Here is a 13,835-nt window from a genome sequence, read left to right as displayed (position 1 = left end):
GAGCCCCAGTCACTCTCAGCAGGAGCTCCCAGGTGGCTCCCGGAGGGCCCGTGCCAAGTCCGAGGGCTTCTTTGGGGACAGACGCATTCCTGGTGGGGACGGCAGGTGCATCACAGCATCTCTGGCCAGGGGGCCCGCGGTGCAGGACGGCATGTCAGGGTGACGCCTCACTCCCCGGCAGCTGCAGGCTCAGGCCCTGAGTGTCCACTTCCACCAGGTGGACGCTGTAGTTCCCCAGGCCCTGGAAGCAGAGGGCACGCAGTTTGTAGGGGGGCTCTGTGGCTGTAGCGTGAGCAGCCAGGGCCCAGCACCCCAACACCAACCTCAGCCTTGGCCAGCACGGCCTCTAGAGCGTCCTTCTGCCGTGGCTCCTTGGTCAGCAGGTAGAGGAAGCCCCCGCCACCCGCCCCCGCCAGGCTCTGGCCGTGCACGTGGGGCGCCAGGACATCCATGAGTCTCCGCACAGCACGCGGCTCGCAGCCTGGAGCCATGAGTTTCTTCTGCTCCCAGTATGTGGCCAGGCACTGGCCGAGCAGTGGCAGGCTCCCTGGGGCGGGGACACAGCTGCCCGTGAGACGGCAAGCACCCCCTGAGGTCCTGGGAGGACTCGGGAGCAGAGGGGGCCGCTCCCTGGGATTCCTCTGAGGGCCTCCGCCTCTGCTGCCCAGGAGACAGGACTTGGCCTCCCCATGTCGGCAGGGCTCCCCAGCAGGGTGAGAGCCTGAGGGGACCCACCCGGACGCCCAGGGGGACACGCGTCACCTTGGCGGAAGGCCTCGGCACACCGCTCCGTGTGCTGCACCAGGCTGTGGGCATTCTGGACGACGGCGGGCAGCCGGGCATACCAGCTCCTCAGCACATCCTGCAGGGGACACGGGCGCAGTGGGGGCAGGGCCCTACCAGCCCCTCCCCCTTCCTCCCTCCCCCGTGGCCCTGCCCCTCGGGGCCGAGCTCACCTGCAGCAGGTTGCGTGCCAGGCGGGTCTTGCCGGTGTACACCAGGAGCAGGTGGTCGTTGAGCGTCTGGACAAAGCCCTCGGGCACCACGAGCTCTTCCACCTCCACCTTCAGAGGCAGCCGGGCACGGGAGCGGCCCACCTTGATGCCGGGCATCAGGCCACCCACTTGGTCCTGCCAGCCACCTCCTGCCGGCCCAGGGCACTGTCACTGTGCGAACCTGTCCGGCTCTACCACCCTCTCCCTGCCCAGGTTCCAGGCCCGGCAGAAAGGACAGTGTCCCCCTGCCCCACCAAACCCAGCTGGGCCAAGTGAACCTGTTACTTCCTCCCTCAGCCCTGGGAGTACGAAATTAGAGTTTGGGGCGAGGGGGCCAGGGAGGGGCTTACTGGAGCCATGTGGAAATGTGGAGTCAGGACTGCAGCTGAGCCCTCCCCTGAGCCCCCCCCAGGCAACAGGGGGCCGTCCTCTGGATGGCACAGCTGGACATGGCTCTGGGTCAGCCCAGTCAGCCGGGAGGAGTCGGTAGGGGTGTCAAGTATAAAGGGCAAAGGGCAGGAAGCCTGTGGGCGGTGGTCAGTGGAGGGCCCAATGTCAAGCCGACCTTCCTGTGCCCCTCTCAACCAGAGCACACAGCTCACAGCCAGTCTGTCCCCTTTCGGCCCTGGGACCACAAGGCAGACTCAGGAATCGCTCAGTTGACCCAAGGAAGGACTTGGATGGTAACCTCAAAAGAAAACCCCTCCAGGGCTGGAGCGATGGTACCGCGGGGACTGGTCCCCGAGCTCTGCCAGGAGCGACCCCTGAGCAGCACCGGGCATGGTCCAACAGACCCATCTGCCTGCTCCTGACCACGGCTGCCTGTGCTCCGTGTGCATCTTCACCCTCCAAAGCCCCAGGACTACATCGGGGGCATCTGCGTGGCAAGAACCTCCCCCGAGTCATGCAGAGTGAGGCCTGCACCTGGGGTGAACCTGGGGTCTGGGGTCATGCAAACAGCCTGGTGCTGGCTCTGCTCCTCTTGGGTCACAGTCATGTGACCCAGGGAAGGGCCACAAAGGGCCAAGAGGGGCCGGAAGAGAACACAGGGCTTAAGGTGTTTGCTTTGCGTGCAGTCAACTGCTTTGCGTGCAGTTCTCTCCCTGCACCTCACAGGCCCCGGAGCACACAGCTGAGAGGAGCCCCCAGCACCACCAGGTTTGGCCCAAAAATCAAAAGCAGAGAAAACTGAACCGCCAGAGAGATGGTACAGTGATGGCAGAGAGATGGCACGGTGCCCGGGGGAAGGAACGGCTCCTGAAACCCCAGCGCCTCCGCGGGGACGCCCCGCACCTGTGGTGAGCACCTGCTCCAGGTGCAGTACCGCGTGGACCAGGGCCTCGGCGCCCACAGCTCGACCTGCTGCCCGCTGCACGGCCGCCAGGGCCGCACCCGCCAGGATGCTGCTGGTGCCTGCAGGGGGCAGAGAGGGCGCTGGGCATGCCGCCCGAAGCCCAGCCCACCCGCTCCCGCTCGGGCCCCCCACCCCCCATCCAATGGGAGGGGAGTGCAGGGCGCAGCTCACCAAGGCCAGAGCCGTGGGGCAGCTCGGACCAGGTGTGCAGCTCGAAGCCACCCCCGAAGGCGCGCAGCAGCTGGTCACTCAGCGGGAGCCCAGAGCTCGGGTGCACGATCCCCGCGCACACGAAGGCCGCCTTCAGCAGGGCCCCTGCGGACAGACAGCGCCGGCCACTTGGTCTCCAAGGGCACCACCTCACTCCACTGCTGCCCCACCCAGCGGTGGGGCACCGGGAATGGCAACTCAGCGTTCCGCCACGCAGCCACCTGACCCAGACTCAGAAGGAACCCTGGACGCCCCAACACTGGCCAAAGCGCCCTCCACCTCCAGTGCCCACGGGTCTACGAGGGTGGTTTCCAGCGCTTCCAGCAGCTGGCCTCACCCCTCGTGTGCCATGCAGTGTGAGTGCGCCCATGCATGCATGCATGTGAGCATGCATGCATGTATATGTGCATATCAAATGTGACATGAATGCAGTATTCATGTGGCATGCATGTGTGCGTGCAGCATGGGTGCGTCTGTGTGCATTATTGCATGTGTGACATGAATGCAGTATGCGTGCGGAGTGCCTGCATGTGAGTGCGTTCGTGCGTGCATATGAGTGTATGTGAACACAGCGTGAGTGCATCTTTGCATGCATGTGCGTGCATATGGCATGTGTGATATGAATGCAGTATGAGTGCAGCATGTGTGTGTGCATGCTGTGGGCACAGCATCCCCTCCCACAGACGTCCGTCAGGGACCCCTCACCTGGAGCGTGCGGCTGGCAGTGATCCCGCAGGTCCTCCAGGCTCCGGCAGACGATCCGCAAGGTCATCTCGTCCCGCCGAGGCCCCACCGCCAGCCGCAGTTCGGGCTCTGGGATGCGCCGGGCCCGGGCCCCTATGGGCCGGCGTCCGTCCACCCGCACAGCCAGGCCCAGCACGGCACCCCCCAGCTCGTAGGCCAGGGGCGGCGTGTCGCTCCAGCCCCCTGGGCAGTTGGACACAACCTGATTGGTCACGGGGGCTGCCAGCCCCACCCTGCGGTGACTCCTCACCCTCCCTCCCCGCCTTTACGTCTCACCAGAGAAATCCACGCGCGCCGGGCACTCTGCCACCACCCACTGCCCGGATGCCGGCATCTCCACGGGCTCCGTGGACACAAAGCGCTGGGCCGACATCACCGCCTGGCGGATCAGGATCTGCCCGGCCCCCTCGTAGTGGCGGGCGGCTCGCACTAGCAGGGCTGGCCTGCGAGAAGGCGAGACAGTGGCCACGAGGAGCCAGGGGGCTGGGGTTTGGGGTTCTGGGGTTTCCACCCCCGAGGATGGCTGGGAGCTGGGGGCGACCCATCAGCACCCACCTGCTCAGCCACTTGTCGCGCTCCCGGGCCAGCGCCGCCACGCCCGCCGCCAGGTCTCCGCGCTCCAGCGTCCAGAAGGGCTGCAGCCACTCGGGGTTGGCAGCCGGCCCGCTTCGTAAGCCGCCGTGGCCCTCCGCCATGCAGCCCAGAACGTCGGCAACACAGGCCAGCGCCCGGGCCGCCACGCCAGCGTCCCCCACACCCGCTGCAACTGTGGGAGAAGTCAGGCTTGGCTGGGGAGGGGCCACACTGCCTCTGCTCCCCCAGGTGCTGCAGACAATCCGCCCTCTCCGCTTGAGCCCTGCCCGGCAGGGTCCCCTGGATGTGGCCCCACAGAGCAGCTGCTTCACCCCAGGCCCGGGATATCCATTCTGGGGACAGCTCAGGCATCTGGGTCACATTTCACCCAGCAGCTGGAGTGACTTCAATGGGGCTGGTGTCCACTGCTGTGGCATCATTCAAGGGGTCCTACCTCGCCGGCCGAGGTTCCACCTTGCTACATGCTGGCCTCTACGGCACAACGTGCAGGGTGGCCATTGTTCCCTGGACTTCACACGCTCTCCCCCAGGAACCCTCAGTGACCCCCCACAAGGGAGGGCCTGCCCTGCACATGTGTCACACCCACCCGCCAGCCCAGCCCACTCACCCTGGTCCAGCATGGCCAGCAGGGGCCCAGGGCAGCCCTCGCCCACGGCGGCCCTGATCAGCGGGCGCAGGCTGCGGTCCTGCTGCGCCTCCAGCATGTGCCGGGCCTTCTGCAGGGCCTGGCGGAAGAACAGGGCCCGGCGGGAGGCCAGCGTGGCCGTGCGGTCCAGGCACGCCTGCAGCTGCTCCCAGGACAGGCGCTGGGAGACCCTCCAGGTCTGCAGGGCCTCGCCCCCATCATCCGGGGGTTCCAGCATCCACAGCATGTCTCGGGGTCCCAGGGCCTTGGAGGAGTGATGCACCGGGAAGAGGCGGGCGCTGAGGAGGGAACGCTCTGCGGGCGGCACGCTGGGGTCCCACAGGTCCTGCTCTCTGCCAGAGAAGGACTATCAGTGACGGGGGCATGGGCCCCCTCCAGGTCACCACGCCCCTGAGCACCTGGCTATGGGGATAGCAGCTGCGGCAGGAGACTGGGATCACAGAACCAAACCCCCAGGCGCCGGCAGAGGTGGGGTCTGGCGTTGCCCATGGCAGGTGCCAGGGAGGGAGAGGGAAGACACAGAGGCACCGAGGCCCCCGCGGGCCGCGCACAACCACGCGCCTCACCGAACACCAGTCTTCCGGAAGAACTCACTCCAGGCCATGTTGAGGTAGGTGCCTGGGCGTCTCTGTGGGATGAGGAGAGAGCCGTTGGGGTGCAGGGGCCCCGGAAAGGGCTGAGGGCAGCAAGAAGCGGGCACAGAGGTGAAACCCTGCACCAAGCTTTACAAAGCTGTGGCGGGGACCCGGGTCTGGGACAGATTCCTAGTTTGGGGTTCGATTCCCCTCTGTTCTCCAAATCAGCTCAGCAGCCAAAGTGGGTCCCACCCTCCTTCCCGCTCCGAACCTCAGTCCCTGGCCCGACAAACAGTCATAAGGATACGCCTGGGGCGGCCCCCAGAAAGGCAGGATGAGAGAAGGCAGCAGAGGCCCCCTGCAACTCACTCCCCGCCGGTTCACCCCCTCCCCTAGGGCCCCCAGGCCTGAGGACGGGGCGGGCGCCTACCTCCCCACTGTCCAGACGGCCCATGAGGGTGAAGATCTGGCTGGGGGTGTCCTGCAGCCGCACATAGTGGCCCCGCAGAACCAGGTCCCGCAGCTCCCAGCCTTGCAAGGCCTCCGACTGGGCCGCGTCCAGGCCGCTGGCGAGGCAGCCGGGGCCGATGTGAAGGGGACCCTGGCGGGAAGCAGGCAGGTGGCCTGGGTGGCCAAGGCAAGGCGCTTCCTCTCCCGGACACACTCGGGACTGCCCCGCCCCACCCACCCCTGTGCTCCCAGCCTCGGGCCTCACCCGCAGGTGGCAGTGCCGCAGGACGCTCCCAGGACCCAGGCGGACAGGGCCCTCCAGCAGGCAGCTGAGCACGGAACTCCCGGCCCCCAGGAGCTGCGGCTCCTGTGAAGACAGACAGGTGGACAGGGTCCAGGGCCCGGAACCCCCTCTCCCTCCCCTCAACATTCCTGCTGCTCCCCTGGGCCTGGTCCCTCATCCACCCGAATCCCAGAGATGCGAGTACCCCACCCCTGCATTCTGCCAGAGTATAGGTGAGCCCAGGAAACCTCTTCGGCCCTGGCCGCCCCGAGGGTCCCTTCTGAGCTCCTCCAGCCCCCTTCTTTGCAGCACTGGCCCCAGGGGGCCGTCCCACAGGACTGCCCCCTTCCAGTCCCGGGCCCCTCTGCCCTCCGTACCTCCACCTGCGAGTGCACCACCTGGGCGGGGACCCCCAGGAACATGAGGCTGAGCAGGAAGTCACTGGCTGAGTTTGTCAGGTAGCGGTAGGAGCCGGTGGGGAGATAGGCTGTAAAGTCGCAAGGCGTCACCCCCGCCCGTGCCTGCTGCCACTGGGGGCTGGCAGGCACACTCCCTCCCACCTCAGGATCCCTGTGTGCCCAAGAGGAGGCTGAGATCCAGAGAGCTTCAGCAACCCAACCAAGGTCACACAGCTCACAAGGGTCGGGGTGCGGGAGGACCGGCAGAGGCAGCAGCCCAGGTGTCCAGCAGGGGGCAGCCTCACTCCCTCCCGCTCTTGCCCCTGTGGGCCACGAGGCAGGACCCACCCATGGTGAGGGGCTGGTCTCGGAGCTCTTTCCACAGCAAGGTCCGGGCGGCCCGAAGAGTGCTCTGGGTGCCGGGGTCCCCGCTGCCCGTCTCCTGGGGCTGCCTGAGCAGGAAGTCCTGCAGGCTCACATCCCGGGCCATGCAGAGCAGAATGTCGAAGAAGAGAGACAGCTGGGCGAGGGGGGAAGCACAGCCATCAGGGGGGTTCCGGGCAGAGCTGGGACAGACCCACAGGCCAGTGGCAGGGGATACCCCAGGCTGGGACCTGCCCCCCCGGGGCTGTCACCTGGACCGGCCGGGCTCCGGAATCCAAGCCCATGTAGGTGCAGCCGTCCAGGGGCGGGCTCACGTGGGTGGCCAGGAGGCGCTCGGCCGTCTCCACGGAGAAGAAGGCGATGCCCGAGACCTGGGAGGGCACAGGGGGTGGCACCCGGGAGAGGACGCGTGTAGATGTGACGCTGTACCAGCTGTCCTGGGTTATAGGGGGGGTCCTTTGCCTGATGTCGGAGGGGGTCCTTTACTCTGGGTCCTACAAGGGTCCTGCACCCTGGGGCACTTGGGGGTCCTTTACCCTGGGTCCTCTGGGGGTCCTTCACTCTGGTCCTATGGGGGTCTTGTACCCTAGGTTGTAGGGGGGTCCTTTACTCTGGGCCCTGTGAGGGTCCTGCACCCTGGGTCACTTGGGGTTCTTTATCCCATGTCTTATGAGGGGTCCTTTACCTTGTGTCCCTTGGGGGTCCTATATTTGTCTCCCCCCACCCCAGCCAGACTCAGCCTTACCTGGAGCAGACACCCCAATGGTTCCCCTCAGTTTCCGGGTTTCCATCTTCTCCCAAAGCCCATTCTCAGATCCTTCCCCACCCCCTCCTAACCTTGTCTCTTATTCTAGAATAGTCTTTCCCAAGTGGGCATTATCGGGGGCTGGAGCAATAGCACAGCGGGTAGGGCATTTGCCTTGCATGCAGCTGACCCGGGTTTGATTCCCAGCATCCCATATGGTCCTCTGAGCATTGCCAGGGGTGATTCCTGAGTGCAGAGCCAGGAGTAACCCCTGTGCATTGTCAGGTGTGACCCAAAAAGAAAAAAAAAAGCCAAAGTGGGCATTACCGCCCCCAGGGGGACACTGGAATAATCCAGCGGCCCTCAGATGCAGCCGGGGGCTTTCTGTTGTTCCCCTAAGGCTGACCTCCAGGAGGGAGCTGAGTAATTGACTTTGCTGAAAAGGGAGCAGTAGATCAAATAGGTTTGGAAACCTCTAATCTAGAAGGATCCCTGCTGATCCTCTGATCTATACCACCTCCCCACTGCACCCCCAAACTTGCCTACACTCTGATTCTAGCCTTTCAAGGTTTGGGACCACATGGGTTCGGGACCTCCCCGGCTCCCCGACCAGTCTCCAAAGACTCAATCCCAGCTCTGGCCTGGCCCAGAATCTTGCAGAAGTTGGTGTCCGGGCCAGAGCAGAGGTTTCCCTGCATGCAGCTCACCCAGGCTTGTACCCTGCATCCCATATGGTCCCCTGAGTCCCACCCCCTGCACACAGAGCCAGGAGTTAAGTCCTGGGCACCACTAGGTGAGATCCCCTCAAAAGAAAAAAAAAATAGAAGCTGGCATATGCCCCTGGTGGGAAAGTAAGGCATTTCTCCCCACCCCAGCTGGTTTCACATACCAGTGGCACCTGCCCGTCGGGCTGGGCACAGCTTTGGATCTCTGCCTCAGAGCCCTGGTAGTAAATGTTCAAAACGAAGCCCTGTTGGGAGAGAGGGAGATGACGGAGTTGTGGGAGAGGAGGGAGGCACGGGAAGGGGCAGGGAGACGACTTGCTCTGCATGCGGCCAAGCCCAGGTCAATCCCCCCTTCCCCACGCGACGCCTCATGATCCCACAGCACAGCCAGGAGTGACCCCCAGCACTGCCGGCTGTGGCTCCCCCAAATACAGAGCATCAGGAGGGAGAACAGGGGCAAGGCTGTCTTCCCAGTGCGACATCAGGACAGGACCAGCCTCCAAGGCACACGAGCAGCCGGACCCACCCCCACCAGGGAGGGGGCAGGCTCTGAACCCTCATCACCCCAGGCCTGGGCACAGACTGTGCAGAAAAACACAGGAGCCGCCACGCAGTCGCAGAGGAGGACAGAGAAGCTCGGAGTAGAACACGCGGGGCGCGGGTATGGGGGTGCTACCTGGGGATCGGTGAGATAGACCCCGTGGTCCTGGGCGTAGGCTGGGCTGCCAGGAAGAGCAATGACTCTGGCTCCATGGAAGCCGTCCCAGCTGATACCTACAAGAGCACGTTCGGGGCAACCCGGGACACTGCAAGATGCTCAAGGGAAAACCCAGGGTGGGAGGGAGTCCTGGAGCAAACGCAGCAAGCGCTCAAGGCTGGCGCGTGCTAGCACCTCGCCAAGGAAAATCGGATACCCAGTGCCAGACAACCCTGTGGGAAAATACACACACACACACAGACACACACAGAGATACACACAAACACACACACAGACACACACATATACACGGACTTCTTCCCCGGAGCTGTGACAGAAGACAGCACAGGGCTGGTCATGCCATCCTACAGACAGGCAGACGAGGGCATGCCAGGGCGGAGCCTGCTTGAGCGTGGCGGGGGCAGGCGTCCCGGCTCACCTGGGTTTGGAGGTACCGTCAGCAGCATGTCGGTGCTGCAGACCCACACGCCCGGCGGGGAGCCTGGGCCCAGCTGCGGGCAAGGAAGGACAGAGTTGGGGGACCAGCCCTGCCATCCGGTGCACCCTCACACTGCCCCGTCTCAGCCCATGGGGGTCACCCGGGTTCTCCAGTTGCCCATAGCAGGGTTGCCCCCAAATAGGACCCAGGCTACCTACTCAAGGGCCTCACCTCCCCCGGATGGCCGAGGCTAACTCTCAGGGCACCCCAAAGTCATTCTTCCTGGCCTCTTCCTCCGGCACCCCCTGGCTGGGTGCAGTGGGGGAATGCGGCTCCGGGCAGGGCCCTCACCCGGTGGCTCATGATGTCGAGCAGGCTGTCCAGGTTGCAGACCACGGCCTCCACGGGAGCCTGGGGCTTCTCCACAGGGAGGCAGGTGAAGGCCCGGCCACACTCATCAAAGAGGAAGTCTCGGCCCTGGGGGGTGGGACAGACAGTCTCACCATCAGAGCAGACTCTGGGGACCCCCATCAGTGACAAAGCCAGCCAGCTGGAAGGCTTTTGTTTATTTGTTCGTTTTTTTTTGTGGGGTCACACCAGGTGATGTTGAGGGGATTCTCATGACTGTGCTCAGGAATTACTCCTGGTGGTGCTCAGGGGACCATATAGGATGCCAGGGACCGAACCCTGTGAACCTCAGCCATATGCAAGGCAAACGCCCTCCCTGCTGTCCTACCACTCCAGCCTCTGGCAGAGTTTTTTGGGGGGTATGGCCATATCCGGTGGTGCCCAGGCTTACTCCCGGCTCTCAGGATCAGTCCTGGAGGGGCTGAGGGGACCATAAGAGGTGTCGGGGATCAACCTTGGTCAGGCAAGACAAGTGTCTTAACCCCGTACTATCTATGGCCCTGAGGACTTGTTCGAAAAGTGTTTTGTCTGAAACTTAATGTTATGAGTATAATAATAATAATAATATTATTATTATTATTATATTATAATCCTTCAATTAAAAATGTTTAAACAGGACCAGAGTGGTAGTACAGCAGAGAGGGCGCCTGCCCTACTACACACAACCAACCTGGGCTGAAGCCCCAGCATCCTATATGGTCCCCTGAGCACTTCCAGGAGGGATTCCTGTGGGCAGAGCCAGGAGAAACCCCTGAGCATCGTAGGCTGTGGCCTAAACAACAACAAAAAACAAAAAAAAAGTTTAAACAATGTTTGTTTCAGGCGAAGAGGGAACTCAAAGGGCTGACAGACACTTTGCATGGAGGAGGCCTGAGTTTGATCCTCTAAACCACACTGCACCCCAATGCCCCCAGCGCTGGCCTGGGGGCCCTATAAAAAAAACAATAAACTGAGATCCTTCTGTACAGCCTTTGTAACTGCAGAGTGAAGATACACCCACTGATACGGATGGGAAACTGAGGTCTGGATGGAGTCAGTGACTCACACCATCCCCAGGTCAGTGCCATGCTCCAGGCACCTTGGACACCCCCCACCTTCACCCCATCTAACCACCCTCAGACACCCCCACTCCCACCCCATCTACCCACCCCCACGGCAGGTTCTTCATCTGCAGCAAGTTCTGGGATCAGTTCTGATTCAACTGCTCCAGACATGCACATCCAGTACCTTGCACACACACAGATATAAGACATCCCCCAATGACATGGAGAGTATCATGCTAAGTGAAATGTGTCAGAAAGAGGCACAGGCATAGAATGACTGCACTCATCTGTGGAATATAAAATAACATAAGACTGATACCCAAGGACACTAAAGACAAGAGCCAGGATATTGTTCCTTTGTTGGAAGCCTGCCTCACAAGCTGGGGGAGAAGGCAGCTGGGATAGAGAATGAGTCAATGATGGTTGGAGGGATCGCTTGGGATGGGAGATGTGTGTTGGAAAGTAGACTGAGGACCAAACGTGATAGCCTCTCAGAATCTGTATTTCAAACCATAATGCACAAAAGTAGAAAAACAATTCCTGCCACAGAGGCAGGGGGTGGGGGTGGCGGAAGGGACACTGGGGACATTGGTGGTGGAAAATGTGCACTGTAGAGGGATGGGTGTTCGATCATTGTATAACTGAAATTCATCATGAAAGCTTTGTAACTATCTCACAGTGAGTCAATTAAAAATAAATTTAAAAAGACATCCCTAAAGTCCCGCCCACCCCAAGGATGGGGAGCCCCAGCCCTCTGCCCCCATTCTCCTCACCGTGTGCAGGATGAGAATCCAGGCCGCATGAAGGACATCTGACGTGACCACCTTGGGGAGGAAGGGGGTTCTGTGACAGAAGCCAAGGCAGCCAGCGCCCAAGAACCTTCTCATCCAGGAAGGGCCCCAATGCACCCGTTCAGGTGTCAAGAGGCAGAAGGGCAAGGCAGGGTCTAGGGCTCAGAGGGCCGGAGTGCAGGCTGCACGTGCTCAACCCCCAGCACCATGTGGGCCCCTGAGTACTGTGCTATGAGTCACCCTGACCTCTGCCCCCCACTGAACCACCTCCCCAATCCCCTTTATTTGGTTTCTTTTTGCTTTATTTTGGGCCACACCCAGTAGTGCTCAGGGATCACTCCTGGAGGTCCTGGGAGACCATATGGGATGTGGGTGACTGTACCCAGGTCAGCCGCGTGCAAGGCAAGCGTCCTACCCACTGCACTCTCTCTCCAGTCCTTCCTTTTCTTTGGTTTTTGTGGTGTTCATCTCCGATTCTTTGAAGCACAGGGACTCGCCAGGGCATCCGAAACGTCTGCCACCTCTGCTCAGGGTGCCCAGAGAGTTGTGCACGCCAAGGGCCAGAGAGACAACACAGTGGGCAGGGCTCTTCCCTTCACACGGCTGACCTGGGTCTGATCTCTGGTATCCCATATGCTCCCACGAGCACCACCAGGAGTAACCCCCTGAGCATCGCCAGGTGTGGCCCCCAAACAAACAAAAAGAACTGTGCAGTCACGCCCACGTGTTCACAGCTGCAGGATGCACCGCGTGCTGCAGAGCCTCAGCTGTAGGTTTGCACAACGCCCCTTCTCAGGAGGAGCAGAACGGCACACGACGAAGATGTGCTCACCGCACAGTCATCTGGGAGATGAGGGATCTGGGCCACTCCCAGTAGTGCTCAAGGCTACTTTTCGGCTCTGTACTGGGGGAGGGGAAGGGGGTTGTGCATGTGGTAGTGGGGACTGAACCAGGTGCATGCCAGATAAGTGCCATTGCCCCAGTACTATGCCTCTGGCCTCAAAATGCTTCAGTTAAAAAATGGGGGGGGGGGGGGATAGGGCGGGGTGCAGGGCTGGAGCATAGCACAGCAGGTAAGGCATTTACCTTGCAAGTGGCCAACCTGGATTCAATCCCAGGCATCCCATATGGTCCCCCAAGCACCACCAGGAATGATTCTTTTTTTTTTCCTTTTTGGATCATACCTGATGATGCACAGGGGTTACTCCTGGCTCTGCACTCAGGAATTACCCCTGGCGGTGCTCAGGGGACCATATGGGATGCTGGGAATCGAACCCGGGTCGGCCGCGTGCAAGGCAAACACCCTACCTGCCTTGCTATTGCTCCAGCCCCAGGAATGATTCTTTTTTATTTATTTTATTTTATTTCATTTTTGCTTTTTGGGTCACACCCAGCGATGCTCAGGGGTTACTCCTGGCTTTGCACTCAGGAATTACTCCTGGCGGTGCTTGGAGGACCATATGGGATGCCGGGGATCGAACCCAGGTCGGCCACATGCAAGGCAAACGCCTTACCCGCTGTGCTATCGCTCCGACCCCTATTTTATTTCATTTTTGCTTTTTGGATCACACCCAGCGATGCTCAGGGGTTACTCCTCGCTCTGCACTCAGGAATTACTCTTGACGATGCTCAGGGGACTATATGGGATGCCGGGGATCAAACCTGGGTCAGCTGCATGCAAGGCAAATGCTCTACCCATTGTACTATAACTCCGGATGATTCTTGAGTGCAGAGCCAAAAGTAAGCCCTGAGCATAGCCTAGTGTGGCCTCAAATTTTTTTTTTTTTAAATCAAAAAACCAAATAAAAAGCAGCAGCAGGGCGGGAGAGAGTGGAACAGCCCTCTGAAGAGAACAGAGTTAAAGAGAGCAAGTTTCACACCTTGGCAACCCAGGCTCCACGTCCAGCACCGCCTGGTCCCCCATGAATCCACGAGAGAATCACCCAAACACAGGGGTGAAAATAGCCCCTGAGCACTGCTGGGTGTGGCCCCAAAATCATCAAAACCAACCAAGAAAAACAGCAGCAGAACCAGGGACATGGCTCAGGGGCAGACAGAGCGGAAGAGCCTCACTGCACGCAGGAAGCCTGGGGTCAGCCCACCAGGGCCTGGGTGGGGCGGTGCAGTCTGCAGAGACGGGCAGAGGCTCCCGGGCACTCACCGTGAAGCCCGCCCGGGCACTCAGATGCTCAGCAGCCACCAGCAGGGCGTTGAGGGTGGCGCCTCCACTGCCCACGCGGGTTTCGGGGTCCTCCACGGCCAGCACCAGCGTTGTGGCAGGGATCTGCTCCCGTTTCTGCCGCACCTCCAGCTCTGGGGGCAGAACATGGGCTGAAAGGGGCGCCCCGGCCCAG

The 13,835-nt window shown here is 61.5% G+C and overlaps 1 protein-coding gene across 5 annotated transcripts in view; it reads right to left on the bottom strand.

Annotated features, from left to right (window-relative positions):
• Positions 1–103: 103 nt before the first annotated feature.
• The window catches only part of FCSK (fucose kinase), a 34,873-nt gene continuing 21,141 nt past the window's right edge, over positions 104–13,835 (bottom strand). For 4 of the 5 annotated variants that reach the window (XM_055146555.1, XM_004600877.2, XM_055146554.1 and 1 more), the window contains 22 exons: positions 13,643–13,794; positions 11,464–11,514; positions 9,591–9,716; positions 9,240–9,312; positions 8,780–8,877; positions 8,268–8,348; positions 6,885–7,004; positions 6,598–6,769; positions 6,229–6,338; positions 5,834–5,935; positions 5,549–5,719; positions 5,110–5,171; positions 4,505–4,875; positions 3,859–4,069; positions 3,580–3,746; positions 3,265–3,486; positions 2,521–2,664; positions 2,289–2,408; positions 957–1,144; positions 763–862; positions 324–547; positions 104–241 (listed from right to left, as the gene is read on the bottom strand). In XM_055146555.1, coding sequence (XP_055002530.1) covers positions 155–241; positions 324–547; positions 763–862; positions 957–1,144; positions 2,289–2,408; positions 2,521–2,664; positions 3,265–3,486; positions 3,580–3,746; positions 3,859–4,069; positions 4,505–4,875; positions 5,110–5,171; positions 5,549–5,719; positions 5,834–5,935; positions 6,229–6,338; positions 6,598–6,769; positions 6,885–7,004; positions 8,268–8,348; positions 8,780–8,877; positions 9,240–9,312; positions 9,591–9,716; positions 11,464–11,514; positions 13,643–13,794 — 3,152 coding nt within the window. In that variant the 3' untranslated portion in view covers positions 104–154. The other variant, XM_055146557.1, reaches the window with a different exon arrangement.

This window comes from Sorex araneus, chromosome 8 (genome assembly GCF_027595985.1).
Source record: "Sorex araneus isolate mSorAra2 chromosome 8, mSorAra2.pri, whole genome shotgun sequence".
Lineage (NCBI taxonomy): Eukaryota > Metazoa > Chordata > Mammalia > Eulipotyphla > Soricidae > Sorex > Sorex araneus.
The sequence above is the reverse complement of the archived record's forward strand: the minus strand, read 5'-3'. Positions and strand labels throughout refer to the sequence as shown.